The 16,831-nt window shown below is 43.0% G+C and overlaps 1 protein-coding gene across 1 annotated transcript in view; it reads right to left on the bottom strand.

Moving 5' to 3' along the window:
- Nucleotides 1–16,831, bottom strand: part of KCNH5 (potassium voltage-gated channel subfamily H member 5) — a 163,149-nt gene that overhangs the window by 23,801 nt on the left and 122,517 nt on the right. The window contains exon 10 of the mRNA XM_054199802.1: nt 5,362–5,558. Within this exon, the coding sequence (XP_054055777.1) occupies nt 5,362–5,558 (197 nt within the window). The remainder of the gene's footprint in view (nt 1–5,361; nt 5,559–16,831) is intronic.

The following is a 16,831-nucleotide window of genomic DNA, read 5'->3' as shown; positions in this document are numbered from 1 at the left end:
AACCTGTAGATGCTTTGAGTCCTCAAAAAGATACAGGCAGGGAAAGGAAACATACCATACATGTTGCCATCAAGAAGCTGATCAAATTAATTTTCAATAGGCTTAAGCAAGCCAATGAATTACAAACAAAATCTGAGTTAAGTCATGCCAAAAGCCTGCTGGCCATATAAGCCCTAATAGAAATTGATCTGTTTGATCTGCCTTTCCAGAGGTTCGATCCTGCACTCCCTGGGACCCTTGCCACTGGCTCAAACCAGCAGAGGAATAAGCTGCACGTGCAAAAGAAAAGTATCAAGAGTGAGACATGGATGAGGACTGAGCACCAGCGTTGGGGGGGGCACATTCCCTACCACAGGACAGAAGCCCAGGATGCCAATGAAGCCCCTACTGATCTACATTAGTCACAGCAGCTCCCTAAGCAGCATGGTTTTTTTCCGTGGCTTCTCTTCAGTAATAATGATGGAAAACCTTGTTTTTCCCAGATAGGTTTTGCCATCATTGCTGTCCCACATGGAGAAAACTCCCAATAATAGAGTGAAAAAAGGTGAAAATGGATGACAGACCCGCCAGTGCAGATGGACCACTGGACAGAGGATGTGCTCAGCACATCCTGCTCCAGTTACGCCACAGCTTTCTGTTTGTCAGAGTTACCCAAGGATGATGCTCTGATCGCTTCCTATGTGAGCAAGTTGCTCCCCACAACTGATCAGGACTGAGCGTGAGCACCAGCTGGCAAAGCGCAAACAGCTCTGAATTAAGCTGCCATAATTGTGAATGGCTTTCAGAGCTCAAAACCTGTGAAAGTCCTCAGGTTCACCAGAACACGTGTAACCTTCAGGAGCAAGGGCCAATACACAGAGCTATGCTTTCTGCTTCTTACATTGCTTCTGCATCAGGACACTCACTAATATAGTATGCCATTTGGAGCGTCTTTAACATGAAAAAGGGGGATCCTGAACGAGCTTGGTACAACCTTCACTTTTAGGAGACATGGACGCAGAATTCAAATTAAAATAAAGCTTTTCTAAACGCTATGTGACACACAAATGACGAGTGATTCACTCAAGAAACAAGATGCGATTCACTAATACCTCAAGCAAAATCAGAAAGCCTATTTAAAAAGAAATTATTCTAATCTGAAATAGAAAGAAAAACAGGACGTGTGTTAAGACAGTCTGATACCCTCACCTGCTAAAAGCCTCTGAGATTCACACTGTGCTGAAGGAATTAGATAACATCAATCGCTCACAGCATTGTCCCTGGCTTTAAGAGCATCACAGGGCTCTCCCTACTGTATTTCACTGCCTTAAAGGCACTCGTTTCTCCTCACATCTCCTTGGCTCAGTCTCCAGCACGCCCTCCAGGAGCAAATGCACCAGAGGTCCTATATGGACAATTGTCCTCTTCCCTGGCTGCTCCTGACTCAGTTCTTTGACACAGCTCATTTTGCTCATGGTAGAAAACAGCAGTATGTGACTGTGTACCTTAAAAGCTGTGGGGGAAATCTTTCCTTCACTGAAGCATGGGAGAATTTTGGCTGTGATTTCAGGAGGGCCAAAATCTCAGTTTGATTTTTTTCTTGCACTTGCGTAGACCGTGTTGGTCTAGCAGTTAGCTGGAGGTGGTGCCTTAGCTGGTGCAAATAGAAGCAATGACGAGAAAAGGAAAAAAAAGCTCTAAAAACATTTCATCTCAACACTTGTTTCCTGTGGGAATACATTTGGTAGCTTGATGTGGGCCTTCCTTCATGAATTTCAACAATCAATAGAACGTAGATATATTTATAACAGGTTTGAGACCCCTAGAAAACTGTCTTGGCTCCCCTCCTCAGGCCAAGCTCCATGGCTTGACATGCAGAGATGCCCTCCTCCAGCTGTGTGAAATCTTGAAAGGCACTTAATGAATTAGACATTATCAATATTCTCTTCCGCCATCACAAGGCAGTAATTAACTCTTTGAAGACTCATGCTAAACACCGCTTTATAACTTTCAGTCCTCAGAGGCAGCTATGTAATATCATTGTGATTTTAAAGAATATCTTTCCAGATTAATTATTTTTCCCTGTTTGGAAAAAAAGTTCAAAGTCCTGGTTCTGCCTTGGAGTGTGCCTTAGTGATGTTAGATGTGCCAGGAAGATTTCAGAGCATGAAACATGATACGCTGCAATACTTTGCAATTACGAATTAAGAGTCACCTCACCGCCGCTGGGCAGGAGAGATGACTGCAGGCTGAAAAGCTAGCAGGCACGCTCACTTTATGGGCTCATAAATGCAGCATGATGGCTAAGCTACCTAACACACAAAAAAGAAAATAAAAATCCAGAGTTGATAACGGCATGCTGAGCAGATGCCTTAAGTAGGTCATTCAACATGCCAGGCCTCTAAATGTTATTTGGGAGTGAGAAAACATTATTTTCCCACTTCAACATGACTTTGTCTTCCCTGTCACATGGAACTAACCTTTTGTGCTCAATACTATTATTAATTTATTAGCCTTTTGAACGTCTAAATTGCTTTGCAGTCTATGGACTATATCTAAGTGCTTGCTGAGGGACAATGCAGCACAAACACGTGTGTTTGTGTGCATCCGCATACACGTATGCGTATTTCGAAGAGCAGACCGGATGGAAGAACAATTCTGTCTCTATATTTTTGACAGTGAGACGTCCGTTTTCTTGAGCGCAGAACTGCAAGGAGTGTATTTTTGTTATAATTAAATGTCAAACCTTCTGAGCGATGACTACGTAGAAAAAGTGCTAAGTATATTTCTATTGAAATCAATTAAAGGAGACAACGATTTTCTTTCCGCCTAGATTACATGACTCCAGCACAAACTGCTGCAGTACAGTGCTGCTCTGCCAGCCGTGTCTCATTGTCTGAACATCTGCTTTCTGTTCGCCTGATGAAACTGTCCTGGATGGCACTGCTTTTCCTAAGAGATGAACTCACCGTCAAACACTTCTGCGCCCAACAGGGAATCACGCATACTTTCAGCAGATATGAGGTTTGAAACAATCCCCTGAATAACTTTATGTAACAGGACGTAGATTGTGTCCCTGGTGTTGAAAGTAGCATGATTTATTTTGTGCCTAGGAACAATACACAGAATTTCTGCAAAGCAGGCTCCAGCTCAGCACATCCTACTGCAATACTAGAAGTAAGACCTTTCCCAAAATAGTTCTTGAGTAAAACTGAAGGAGACATCATAGGTGGAGTTCATCTGATGTACCCTACGTATTTAAAAGTTAGCGATCAAGGACTCTCTCAGAAGTCAACAGAAAGGGTATGATTTTCCCATCCCAGACTGGGCACTGAAGAGGGGCCAGATGATTGCCTTCAGGAGGAACCATTCCTCAAGGGCTATAAAGGTGACTGGTGACTAGCTTGGATGTCATCACACAGCTTTTGATGAAATGAACTGCACCCTGCACGCACCACATTGACATGACTTTTCTTTGACTCTCCATCCACTCTCACGTAATGCCCACGCATGCCCCCAGGCAACAGTTCCTTTTCTTCTGCAAGATCCAGGGTTCCTTTAGAAGTGCTGTTCATTCTTCCTTTGAGTCACTGCCCCTATGGCAAAGTCCACGTACCTGACGCTGAGCTATACAGATCTACTACTGAGCTCCACAAGTGTTTCCACCTGGGCGACTCCCTGCGGCAGGGCCCTGCAGGGCAACCAATTTTCCTTAAAAAAGGTGCATGGGAGAGAAAAATATCCATGAAAACCCAGCCAGGAGGCTATTCCCCATATGCATCCCTGGACTACAGAGTTGAACTCCAGCACATTGCTCTGTCAGGAAAAAATCTGTACGTGGTTTTGCTGTACACATCCTGGTCATGACTAATGGGGGAAGGGGAGTCCAGGAAGCTAGCTGAAGTGGCAGATTCAGAGTTTTAAGAAGGAAAGAATATATTTTGTCACATTATATATGGCATTATCGTGTCACATGAAATCACCGTCAGCAATGCCTGAGCAGAATTGTCATCGCGGGACTGTAGCTGGTGGCACATTGCAGGTAGGCAAGATGGCAAAGAGGGGGATGCTGAAGTCAAGCCTTGGAGGACATCTTATCAAAAGAGAAGCGATAAGCTAGAAACCCCAAACCAGCTTTCAAGCCCTGAAGCCATTCTTCAGGTCTGAAGCGGAGTTAACAAGCTTCGAGTCAGAGGTAAGTTGACAAGCTGGAACCAAACCCGATTATAATTCAGCTCTTTCAGGCTTCAGCACAGACAGAAGGAAACTGTAATACCATTGCATCTGCTTTTTGCCATGGGTATTCTGTGCCATACTTGGTATATTAAAGAGCACAAGGAATGCACTAAAAATTAACACCTTTGTAAGAAACATTTTTAAGATGCTCCAGTGGCTATAGAGAAACTAGACTCAGAAAAGTAAAATTCTAGTTGTGTTGAACTCCTGTTACTGTAGAGGCTGAAATTGCCTTGTGAAATACTGTGACAGCCTCTGTACATTATCAGGTGAGATGCCCCAGGTACAGCCGCAGATAAATGTGTTTCGGCAGCTAGAGGATCACAGTTAATGCTCAATAATCTATAAATCATTGTTATGAGATTTCTCTATGCAAATGAAATTTATATAACCCTCATCAATCTCAAAAAAAAATCATAAAGATTAAACTTTGCAGCCGCAATGTGAATTAAAGAATCCCTTAACCTGTTTTCAAGATACGTCCTTATAGCTAATTAATTTTTAGATGGAGTGTTCTTTGAAAAGACTAATGGATAGTGAGCGCTGCTGATTGATTATAAAACGAGCAGGAAGGTTTAAGAAGTGAGCTGTGAATGTAAAATTGCTACCAAGCTTTATTAACCTTGCCATATAAAAATTCTAAACTATGCAAGTGAGACAAGCATGTATTAATACAATACTTTCGCTGAGTACATTTTGTTTATTTAACATCAATAAATTTCTCTCAGTTGGTCTACGCCATGCAGATCCATCAGAGTATCCTCTGACCTATATCTCAGCACGTGAGAGACGAAACCTCACCTCTGAGGAATCCAGAATCAGTATTGTATCAGACTATAAAATATAACTTTATGCATTAGGCAATGGGGGAAAAAAAGCCAAAAATCAGAAACTGTGAAGAAAAGGAAAAGAAATGTAATTCATATGTCACCCTCCTAGGACTGCTTCTCAGAGCTGCAAATCTATGGGTAACTTTTATTGAGCCATCATTAACAAACAGCGACAACATTTATTGAAAGGCCAGTTAATCTGCAATGACCTGAAAACATCAAGAGTAAATTGGGGGCTGTTAAACACTGCAAACAGTTCGCAAGAGCATGCAATCTCTTGGTGAGAGCAAGGGGAAAACAAGAGCTGTCGCCTTACCCGTTTCCTCAGGTTGCAGGTGAGCGTGAGATTCCTCGAGAATGAGTTTGCAAAAGCAGTATAAAAGTCCAACACTTTAAGCAAGGCTTCTCGTTTAATAATATGTAAATCGCAGTATGTCAAAGCCCGTACATTGGCACATGCATGGGCCAGACTGGTTTCCTTCCAGAAGATATCACCAAACACATCACCTTTACCTGAAAAATAGCAGAAAAATTTGTTAAAAGATAATGCTTATGCAGTGTTCTGCAGCACACAAATTATTGCTTCCCAAACTGTCTTATGCTTCCAATTATTCTAACGTAAGCTCTCAACTGAGAAAATTAAGGTTAAAAGTTTTAAAAGTATCCGAGGTACCTGAGTATCCTTAGCACGGCTCTGTGAAGTGTCACAAAGCATAAAGCCAGATTGTAAAGGTCTCCTTGTAGCTGAAGGTGCAGGTAATGGATTTTTCAAAGGCTCCTGAATATAATAAGCACTTAACTCATGTTCAGGTGATCGAGTATTTCTGGGGGTCTGTTCCTAAAGGAGTTAGGAGCCCCACTCTTACCAAAAGGCTATGACACCTAGGTTCCTACATCACCATGGCTTTGCAGTGTGGTGCATGAGCCACCATGGCCCAAGGACCACATTTTAAAGGATGTTTAAACATTTTTAATTCAGTGTGAGTGGCAACACTCCTTTTGAAAAACCCACGAAAAACCTCCCTGAGAATTTTAACCTCTAAATAACCAGCTCTAAATCTTAAAGACACCCAGAAGTCTAGTTCTAAACCCAAACACATCCACTTAAGTAGAGGCTTACACTTAAGTTTGTATTTAAATGTTCACTGAGTAAGAAAGGGTTTGACACCTTAGACACCTGCATGTATAAATAACCAGATGTGAAAATTACACCTGAAGGTTATTTCTACATTGGTAGAACATGTGGCAGAACAGCTGATGCTGAGGACCTGCACATTTTGAGGACTTAGGACTAGCTGTAGCCCAGTCGCACGGACGGAAGAGGTCCAAGAGGTGGCATGCTGGGTTTGTGTGGCAAGGTTTTGGTAGCGGGGGTGCTACAGGGGTGGCTCCTCTGAGAAGCTGCTAGAAGCTTCCCCTGTGTGTGACAGAGCCGATGCCAGCTGGCTCCAAGTTGGACCCGCTGCTGGCCAAGGCTGAGCCCATAAGCAACAGTGGTGGCACCTCTGTACTAACATATTTAAGAGGGGGTGAAAAAAACTGCAGGAAAGCAACCAGGAGAAAGAAATGAGAGAAAAAACTATGTAGAAATGAAGGTCAGTGAAGAAGGAGGGGGAGAGGAGTGGTCCAGGTGCTGGAGCAGAGATTGCCCTGCAGCCCATGGTGAAGACCATGATGAAGCAGGCTGTCCCTCTGCAGCTCATGGAGGTTAACAGTGGAGTAGATATCCACCTGCACCCCATGGAAGACCCCACACTGGAGAAGGTGGATGTGCCTCAAGGAGGCTGTGACCCCGTGGAGAGCCCATGCTGGATCAGGCTCCTGGCAGGGCCTGTGGACCCATGGGAGACCCACGCTGGAGCAGTTCGTGGGAAGGACTCACACTGGAGAAGTTCATGGAGGACTGTCTCCTGTGGGAGGGACCCCACGCTGCAGCAGGGGAAGAGTGTGAGGAGTCCTCCCTCTGAGGAGGAAGGAGCAGCAGAGACAATGAGTGATGAACTGACTGCAACTCCCATTCCCCATCCCCCTGCACCACTCAGGGGGAAGGAGGTAGAGAAATCGGGAGTACAGTTGAGCCGGGGACAAAGGGAGGAGCGGGGGGGAGGTGTTTTAAGATTTAGTTTTTATTTCTTGTTACCCTATTCTGATTTGATTGGTAATAAATTAAATCAATTTTCCCCAAGTCGAGTCTGTTTTGCCTGTGACGATAAATGCTGAGTGATCTCCCTGTCTTTATCTCGAACCATAAGCCTTTCATTGTATTTTCTCTCGCCTGTCCAGTTGAGGAGGTGGAGCGATAGGCAGCTTTGGTGGGCACCTGCCATCTAGCCAGGGTCAACCCACCACAGGTGGAAGAGCATGAGATGTGCTCCTCCATATCCCCCCGTTTCCTGTCCTCTGCAAGCAACCCACACCCCCAGAGAGCCACCATGCTAGATGCCGAAGGAGGACAGGATCGGGACATCAGATTCAAAATCACGCTCCTGATCCAAGCAAAACACCAGCATAGATGCATACTGGAGAGACGCTTTCAGGGTTGGACCCTATGGCTGCTCTACAAAGAACTAGCGGCAGCAGCAGAAAGCACCCTGAAACATCCAAAAGCTGCCTCTTGTTGCCGGGCTGCTTGCCAGCCAAGGGCTGGGCAAGGGCCGTGGCGTGCGGTTGGTGGCTGACACCTCAAATCCTGAAGCAGAAACTATGGTACAAAGGGCATTTTTGTTTCAGACCCCAGTGATATCCAAGCTCTTTATTTTAGCAGTTATTAAAAGGAAACTAAAATCAATCAGTCAGTGGTGGTATTGATTTCAGGTACCTCACACAGCCCCTTGGTGAAGGTTAGTGATTTTATAGTTTTGGAATAAAAAAAGGTAATACATTTTAATATCTCCTCTTTTAAGAACTTGTAGCATTTCACTCAACTCTATTTTGGGAACAGTTTATCCATTTGGGAATAATTTACCCAACTTTATTACTTTTTGGTGTGAGAGGCTCTATTTCTCTATTTCCAATTCTGCTTTAGGTATTGCATCCCGTAAAACATATCTAACATTTCTCATGTACAGTAAAATAAAGTGTGCAAGTCCTTACCTTCCTTTCCTTGTTTTTATTTTCTGACGAAAGTCTATATAGCAGAATCATCCCTTAGAAAGGTTCTAATTGCATTCTCATTGAACTGCTTTTAATTCTATATATTTCGATGTAATTAAAATTAACTACAATACATGATACAGCTGGTATAATTTATAAAACATGTTGCTTTAAAATGGTTTCCTTATCACAGAGCATTTCCTAGTAACATATCATTTATCTAATGTGCTGTTTTGAAATTACCCTTTGCAGTTAATTGTCCTTGTCTCTACCCACAGTTCAGAACCTGGTTTACAGGCATACTCAGCGCAGTTACATAATTTATAGAAAATAGACCATTTCTGAAATGCATAAAATTGCTTAATGCATTTGCTCTCTGAGGTGGACACAGGATAGAATTGAGTCCCGCTTTCAGCGGCTGCAAAGCGCAGTTAAAAAGACAGACTTCCATAATGGAACTATTATGATTTTTCCACTGAAATGTGGGCAAAATGCTTGTTTTTTTTCCAAATTTAAGGTAATACACCGTTAATTTAAGCCAAGAGGTGGAAAGGAGTGGATGCTCACTCTGAAACTCTGCACAATGCTGTGTTTCAGAATGTGTACCCAAACCACAGGTAAATGAAATCACCATTCATAAACTTGAGAAGATCTTCTCACTGTCTTCAGTTCAGTGAGGCAGGGAACCGCACTGGGGCCCTCAGAAAGGCTGGGACATGGTGAACTGAACCTATTCGCTCCTCCATGAGTCATCAGTCACTGGATTTGAATGGCAAACCTATGATCTCCTCTTACATTGTGGTTTATTCTCTCCAGAAAGTATAAAATCTTGGAAGCGCTTAAGGATTCTTGAATTTGACATTTCCCCCCCACACTTCTGAGTCTCATTTGCCTGTTATAAATGTGCTAAGGAAGGTACTGAATGAAAACAAAATCAGCCGGATTCTCCAAAACAACATGTCTTTCCTCATAAATACAGAGATTAATGTACTGTACTCCATCGCTATTAACTGTAGTTCACTGAGTAGAAAGCAGTAATTATTCATTCAAGTTTAATTTTACACGGTGCAACTAAATGAAAAAAAAAAAAAAAACCTTTCAGAGTTGCAACAGAAAATATAATTGGTTAGGTCTGAAACATCAGCTACTCCGAGGCATGGATATATGCTGTACGCTTGCACGACACATGCACGCCTCCAGAGAAAGCCCGGGGCTGGGATGGCAATACAGAGGCACTTGGGGCTGATGCAGCCTGTGGACTTTTCAAAGCCTCTCTCTAGAGATTTCTCGAGGCCCTAGCATGTTACCTCCCAAATCTGCACTGCCCTGAGCGCTGAGCAGTCTGAACACCTCTCCTGAACGGAGGCGAAGCACCGGGGAAGTCCTCCTGCCCCTGCTCTCACACTGCCCGAAGCAGCACTGAAAAAAGGAACACTGTAAAATTAGAGTGGGAACCCCTTGCACACCTTTTGTACTTGGTATGAGGAAAAGGACGAGCCGAGTCAGAATTTGGGTATTGCAGGATTAAAGCTGGCAAGAACATGTGCGTAAGGATTTGGGGACTGAAAGAACCACGGAAACCAGGAGGATATGGTGCAGGGTGTCGGTGACAGGCACGATTTCTGCTGAAATAGCTACGCTGGTATCATTCTGAATATGGACAAAAATTTGCTGGTGTATTATGTAAGTATGCCCATACATAAAATATACATATATATTCACACACTTTTGTATATGTATTTAGAGGCATCATGTAACTATATAATAGGTAATGATATTTTGATACGCTATTCTATCTTTTATAGTATCATAACTCTCCCATACACAAAGAGGGGATGGGTGGGGGCAGGTGTTCTCTGCAGCCTTGCACCATGGACTGACTTACCAATTTGTGAGACAGCAGCTTTTATGCCTGGACCTTTCAAGCAGAAAGAATCTTCAGGGTCTTATGAAACTCCCCAGGAGCTTGCAAAGGGAATGAAAAAGTCCTTGGACTCAGAAAGGAGAGACACTTCTTAAACAGCATCTCAGAACCAATACACATCTATGTAAAGGCAAAATTTATGCTTCTCCAGAGGGGGACAGAAACTGAGCTAAGAAATACCTAGATGACATGAGAACTTGATGGGGCCTTTGGGAGAAAGTTTGGGCAGGCAGTGAAAGAATAAATTCTTGGTGGAAAACTGCACTTAGAAAAAACACATAAAAGGAACCAAGACTACTTCTTAAGGTGATAAGGTGTTTTTCTGTGCTGTGCAGTCTCAGCTAATAGGCCAGCTACCCTTCCTCTCACTTAAAAACATCTCCAAATTCCCATCAGTCACACTACCAAGAGCCAGACATGATGAATAATGTAGGCTTTCTACCACTGTATGCTCAAATCTTCTGTTGTTTATGAAAAGTAGAGGCTGATCTTGTTGCTGAATCAGTAAAACTGTATCATGTACAGAAAACATTCATCTAACTAGCTCAGGTACCGATAGCCATGACGTGATGGCAGCATGCACAGATGTGGAGGTCAGTGACCAAATATCAAGCCCCTGCAGCCATAATTACATATACTGGTACGTATATTCATACAAATACATCTGCCTGTGTCTATACATCTGCAGTGAAAGCTCTCGCTGCAGGACAGATGTATCTCAAACTGATGCAGAAATCCAATGAGCAAGGAGGGAATCAGCTCCTGTTACCCAGAGCAGCACAGCTCTGAGATGGTGCAGTGAGTAGGTAAGCTTCGCAGCTCCTTGCCATGGGACATTGCATAGGTTTACAAAATGATAGGATGCATTCATGGAATAAAATCCATCTGTGGCTACTAAACACAAAAGATTTCCCTCTGGGTGAGGAAGACCTTAAAACACAATTTAACATAAGGTTGGAGAATACTCGGGGGAGGTATCACTGTTTGCTTACCTAATCTTCCTACTTTCTCCTGCACATCCGCTGTTGGCCATTTTTGGAGACAGACCACTGGGCTGGCTGAATTTCTGGACTTAGATAATACAGCTGTCTATGCCTGAAGAGGGGATCTGGAGAAGATAAGGGTGATATAGTGGTGCAAATTCATCAGCTGTCTCCTGCCAGCTGGGACATTATTGCTTCCTGATGTGCAGAGACGGCTACTAGACTGTGAGAGAGGGCTCCTTACCTCTGTGAATGTTTTAGCCACAACCTCAACCTTTCCTACAGCATCCAGAAGGGCCAGAACTCCCTTGAAAGTCAGATCAGAGCTGAGCACTGACCAGTCAGAAATCCAGCTCTGTAGGACTACACATTAACATGTGAAAGGGCATAACGATGAGAAAACACAGCATTTCTATCACTTGAAAGATTGTCAAAATAGCCTGCAAATAAACAATAACAAGAGACTATGCCAAAGATCCAAGTCCATGAAGGCAAAGGCACTTTGCATTAGTTAACACAGTGCAACCTTCCCCATCTGCATCTAGAACACAAAAGAAATGTACCTTTCTTCCAGCATTCACGACGGCTGCAAGAAGAGCAAAAGGTCTATATAGATATTACCCTGTTAGTGAAGGACTTATGGTCCACATCTTTCTCACTTGAATGCAAGTCTCCTAGTACTTCATATTTTTCTAGAAGCCCCAGCTCCTGGACATAGGACATCTCCGTTTTGAGTTTATACAGAAATAAGTTTCTGTTCTTCCTGACTGCGGAAATAAACTTGAAGGCATGACCATTCCCACCATCTTCAAAACTCATAAGGCAAATCAGATTGTCTCAAACTGTTAGTTTGATTTAAAAGAAATATATTACATGATTTTAAAATAATTTTCCTTTTCTTGTGCTGCCAAGACTTTTGAGCTCCTGGGTTTGGCAGTGAAGCGTGCAGGTCTGATTCAACAGTGAAAGGAATCTTTCTGACATTGGAGGCTGCAGATCACATCTATAACACACCAGCTGGCACTAAATTAAGATTGATCCTTCTTATTATAGTTAACTGTCATGCAGATAGAGACAAAAATATTTCAAATTTACAAAATAATGTGAAAAATGTAATGTTCCCTTCAACTCTGTCAGTAAGAGCTAATAACATTTTTGAACAAGCATCAGTGGGACTAAATCTTACACGGTACCACATATGCCAACCTAGACCTGCAAGATACGACTTATTCCAAGGAACGTGTTTAAGAAGAACTGCACGATGCAGAGCAGCACATCACATTGGTTCTCAGATCAGTAACCCTTCAAGTATTTTGCAAAATACTTTGAGATTCAGCACTTTAAAAAAAAACCCGACTGCATCGCTATAATTATCGCAGTCCTGATTGATAACTGGAAAAAACCCAACCCTTTCCTTTACGAGTATTTCCCTCAGTTAATCTAGAGCTTTAACTCATTGGAACAAAAGGGACTTTTCCTACAGATGAAATATGACACCGGCTGTTCTGTAAATTGCTACCAGGTACACATTACTAACCTGGGGAAACACTCACAATTAGTCTGCCTTGGTTTACTTCACATGAAAAATAAAAAAAGGTTCAGTATAAAATATCAAGAGTTGATTTGACATAGGGGCAAATTCTGCCACCTTCATTCCACTTGAGAAGAAACGCAAGCTGCAACTAAATTAATTAAAATCCCAGAATTAGCTACTAATACTATGAGATGGAATTGGACTGCCAGTTTTTCATGTCATACAGTGCATCACACATGGTTGGTCTTGTCCTGCACACAGCACATTCTCGGCTCTATAACACCAAGGAAATTCAAAGTGTTGATGCGTGGATCCCAAACACCAAATTACTAATGCCCATGGACGAGAGCTATGCAGCACCTGGGTCTCCTGCTCACCTAAATGGAAGCTGCTACTTGCTCAGCCTCTAAAGAACTTTCCTCTGTGTGATTTGATAGGAGACTTTCAACCTCCTAACACATGTAAGATTAAGAGTAGAAAAAGACTCATCCCTATTTTCAGCTGTCATACCAAATTCAAGAAGACATGCCACTTGTGCTCTTGCTTTCCCTAACTCCTCTGATACGGCATAATATCCCCTTCCTGGAGCAAACATTTGCGAGATAATTCATGAAGCAGACCTTTAGTAAGTGAAACTCTGGCTTGCTTAAAACCAATAAATCCAGTAAACAACAGGTTTCTCTGGAACTATATGCAGACCATGCTGAGAATTAACATGCAACATATAAAGGCAAATAACAACTTAATCGAGTACATATGGGATCAGGACCCTAAGTGTGGCTGAAACATGAGTTATTAAATCTATATTCATTCTGGCTTGACTATCAAAATTGAATTCATTCAGCAGCAGCCCCCACTAGGATTTCACTGCTCAATATATTTTTATCGCTATGCAGCTTGAGCAGTACTTTTGATCAATTCCTCCAATCAACATTTGTACGTGGTGGCTCATTATTTTTCTGCTGGCAAAATGATTTCTTTAAACCTTGTTAATCGGCCTGGTTTAAGTTACTGCACAACTTACGCAGTCAGCTGTGGAAATGGTGGGAGCTGGAAAGCAGCTTCCAGAGACACTTGGTTGGCCTTGCCACTTACATGAAACTTCCCGCCAGGAGCAAATTCAAGTTAATTGCAGCGGGGTGAATTGTTAGGTGTCCTCTGCTAGCAGATGCCTTGTTTCATTAGCTGGGGGGACTTCAAACCCCAGTCCTTCCTGAGACTTCTCTGCTGATAACACCTCCCCATGCAGAGCAGTGGCAGTTAAATTGTTTACTCCTGCTTGAGACGGTGGAAAATTACTGACATGCCTTCTCAGGGTCACCTTGCTTGCTAGGAAAGTTTTGATAATTAGAGACAAGACTGTTTGCCCTTCTCCATTATCCTGGCAACTGCAGATGAGTTATGTTAAAATGACTGGATTGTGTTTTCTCCAGCGAAGCAGCACCCCATCATATCAGCTCTGCATGTGGTGCGCTCACTGCTACTGCAGCAGTCAGCACCTGCAAAAGGTGGGAGACTGTCCTCGAGAAATGGAGATAACTAATGAGGGGAACGTAATGGGGCATCTGGGTATCTTCATTAATGAGTCCTATAAACTGCCGATCTACAATTGCATTCATTCTCTTACTGTACCAATTTCTGTAATCTTGATTACTGCAGCAGCTGGGCATTCAATTACCCACAAATGAGAACAAAACCAAACCACGGTAGAACAAAACGTCACAGGGCCGCAAGTTGCCCTGTCAATCACTAGGTTTCACCTGCTTTCAAGCACAAGAAATGCCAAAGCCGGGGCTGTTGAGCTGGGAAAACTGTGTTGAACAAAAGGATGGTAGTCTCCACAGTGGAGCCTGCAGAAAGCACCTGGATGGGATGCCGAGTCTCCTGAGGACATCATTTCAGCATGCAGGGAGGCTGGATGTGCAACTCACCATAGTTGCGAGGGAAGGAAACCTGATAAGGGGAGGTGGAGAAGGGGTAAAAGCAGCAACATCACAGAGTGATTCATGCTGGGACCCGAGGGAGGACAAAGCCCTGCACTTCAGACAAAAGCAGGAGTGTAAGAGATGGAAGAGGCATGTTCTTACCCCGTTTTGGTGTCCCTACCTGGTTCACTTTTCTAGGATATTCCACTTTTAAGAATACACCAAAACTGGGTGGGTGAGCATCTTAAAAAATAAGAAAGGACACACCGTCTCTCTCTCTCTCTCTAAATAAGGCAAATAACACTACCATATTAAATAGCACTACACAGTAACTGCAACGTACCAGTTCGAAAACAAACTTAGGAAATGGATGGCTCTGCAAGGAGCAGAGGCTGGCAGACAGCGTGTCCTGCCATGTTCCTGCTCTCATAGACGAATTAATGAGGACAAGTTTCCAAAGGATACTTATCACACTCTAGGTGGATGGGGAAGATGGACAGACTGGTAATACGACCCCATAAGTTGACTTTCCCTAGGAAACCCACTGTGACGGCAGCTGCTTGGAATATTCAAGCAGACTACAGAGGTTTTCACGTTAGGCCGAGGCTTTTAAACCTGGTCTACCCCTTATGAAGATTCACTTTCCTTGTGCTTGAACTTCTCAAGGCAGAACACATTGATAAAAATTATGTTCTTCACCGTCTGATCTGCAATCACGTCAGGTGCCACAGCTGCCACTATAAATGTCTTTGCAACTGCACGTGGGAGCGATTTTCTTCCACAAGTGAATTTTTAGGATACAACATCTCATAATTACTCAGTTCACTATTCTGTTAAGTAATCTGTCAGAGCATGAAAAAAACTCTTCACTGTGCTCTATGACTAGAGAAAGCAGTTTGTCTTGCTTTAGGTTACATTTACACGTTCTGCCAGTCCCTGTAGTACACAATGAACATAGCTTTGAGTCACTGGATCGCCTGTCAGCAGCCATGGCAGAATTGAAGGCACTTTCGGTAATTAAATGTAATTCACTTTAACTAGATACGCTTAAAGGTCTCTCCAACCAAATGGAGAATAACACAGATACTGGATTTACCAGTACAAGGTACAAAAAAAGAAGTTCTTACTGTCATTCCAAGCATACAATATTCATTAGTAAATGCAATAAAGTTTTCCATGGAATCCATTTAGTGATGGCTTTGGCTTCTAGTTCACTAAATTACATATTTATTGTTTGTTTTAATTGTAATACCCAGAAAACCATTTATTTGTTTAAATGCTGCTACTTTCTCTTAAAGCTTTTCTTTTTTAAATAGCTGTAAGCAAATATAAGATATCGCCACTGAGATTAATAATAAAAATGAAACGGTTCAGTGAGCTGAAGTACAAGGAATATTTTACTATGAAAACTGCAGATTTAGGAGCTTTCAACATAATGACTTCACATCTGAATATTGAAGCAAATTCATTCTTACATTAAAGCTCTCTTTTTAAAAACCTTAGTATATACTAGAATACAGAAAGTTGCAGCAGGTATTACAAAAGAGCATGGATCTGCCTTTTCCCGAGTTCATACCCTTCAGCTGGGAGGACCTGGGTCATGCCCGCAGGGAACAGTCCCCATGCAGTCATGGAATCACAGAATCATAGAATAGTTGTGGTTGGAAGGGACCTTCAAAGGCCATCTAGTCTAACCCCTCCCTGCAATGAGCAGGGACTTCTTCAACTAGGTCAGATGGCTCAGAGCCCTGTCCAACCTGACCTTGAGTGCTTCCAGGGATGGGGCATCTACCACCTCTCTGGGCAACCAGTGTTTCACCACCCTCATTGTAAAAAATTGCTTCCTTATACCTAGTCTAAATCTTCCCTCTTTTAGTTTAAAGCCATTACCCCTTGTCCTGTTGCTACAGATCCTGCTAAAAAGTTTGTCTCCATCTTTCCTATAGACCCCTTTAAGTACTGAAAGGCTGCAATAATGTCTCCCCAGAGCCTTCTCTTCTCCAGGATGAACAACCCCAATTCTCTCAGCCTTTCTTCATAGGAGAGGTGTTCCATCCCTCTGATCATTTTTGTGGGCTTGCTCCAGCAGGTCCATGTCTTTCTGTGCTGAGGACTCCTGCGCTGGACACAGTACTCCAGGTGGGGTCTCATCAGAGTGAAGCAGAGGGGCAGAATCACCTCCCTTGACCTGCTGGCCGTGCTTCTTTTGATGCAGCCCAGGATGCAGTTGGCCTTCTGGGCTGCAAATGCACATTGTTGGGTCATGTCCAGCTTTTCATCCACCAGTATCCCCAAGTCCTTCTCGTCAGGGGTGCTCTCAATCCCTT

The sequence above is a fragment of the Rissa tridactyla genome, chromosome 4 (genome assembly GCF_028500815.1).
Source record: "Rissa tridactyla isolate bRisTri1 chromosome 4, bRisTri1.patW.cur.20221130, whole genome shotgun sequence".
Lineage (NCBI taxonomy): Eukaryota > Metazoa > Chordata > Aves > Charadriiformes > Laridae > Rissa > Rissa tridactyla.
The sequence above is the reverse complement of the archived record's forward strand: the minus strand, read 5'-3'. Positions and strand labels throughout refer to the sequence as shown.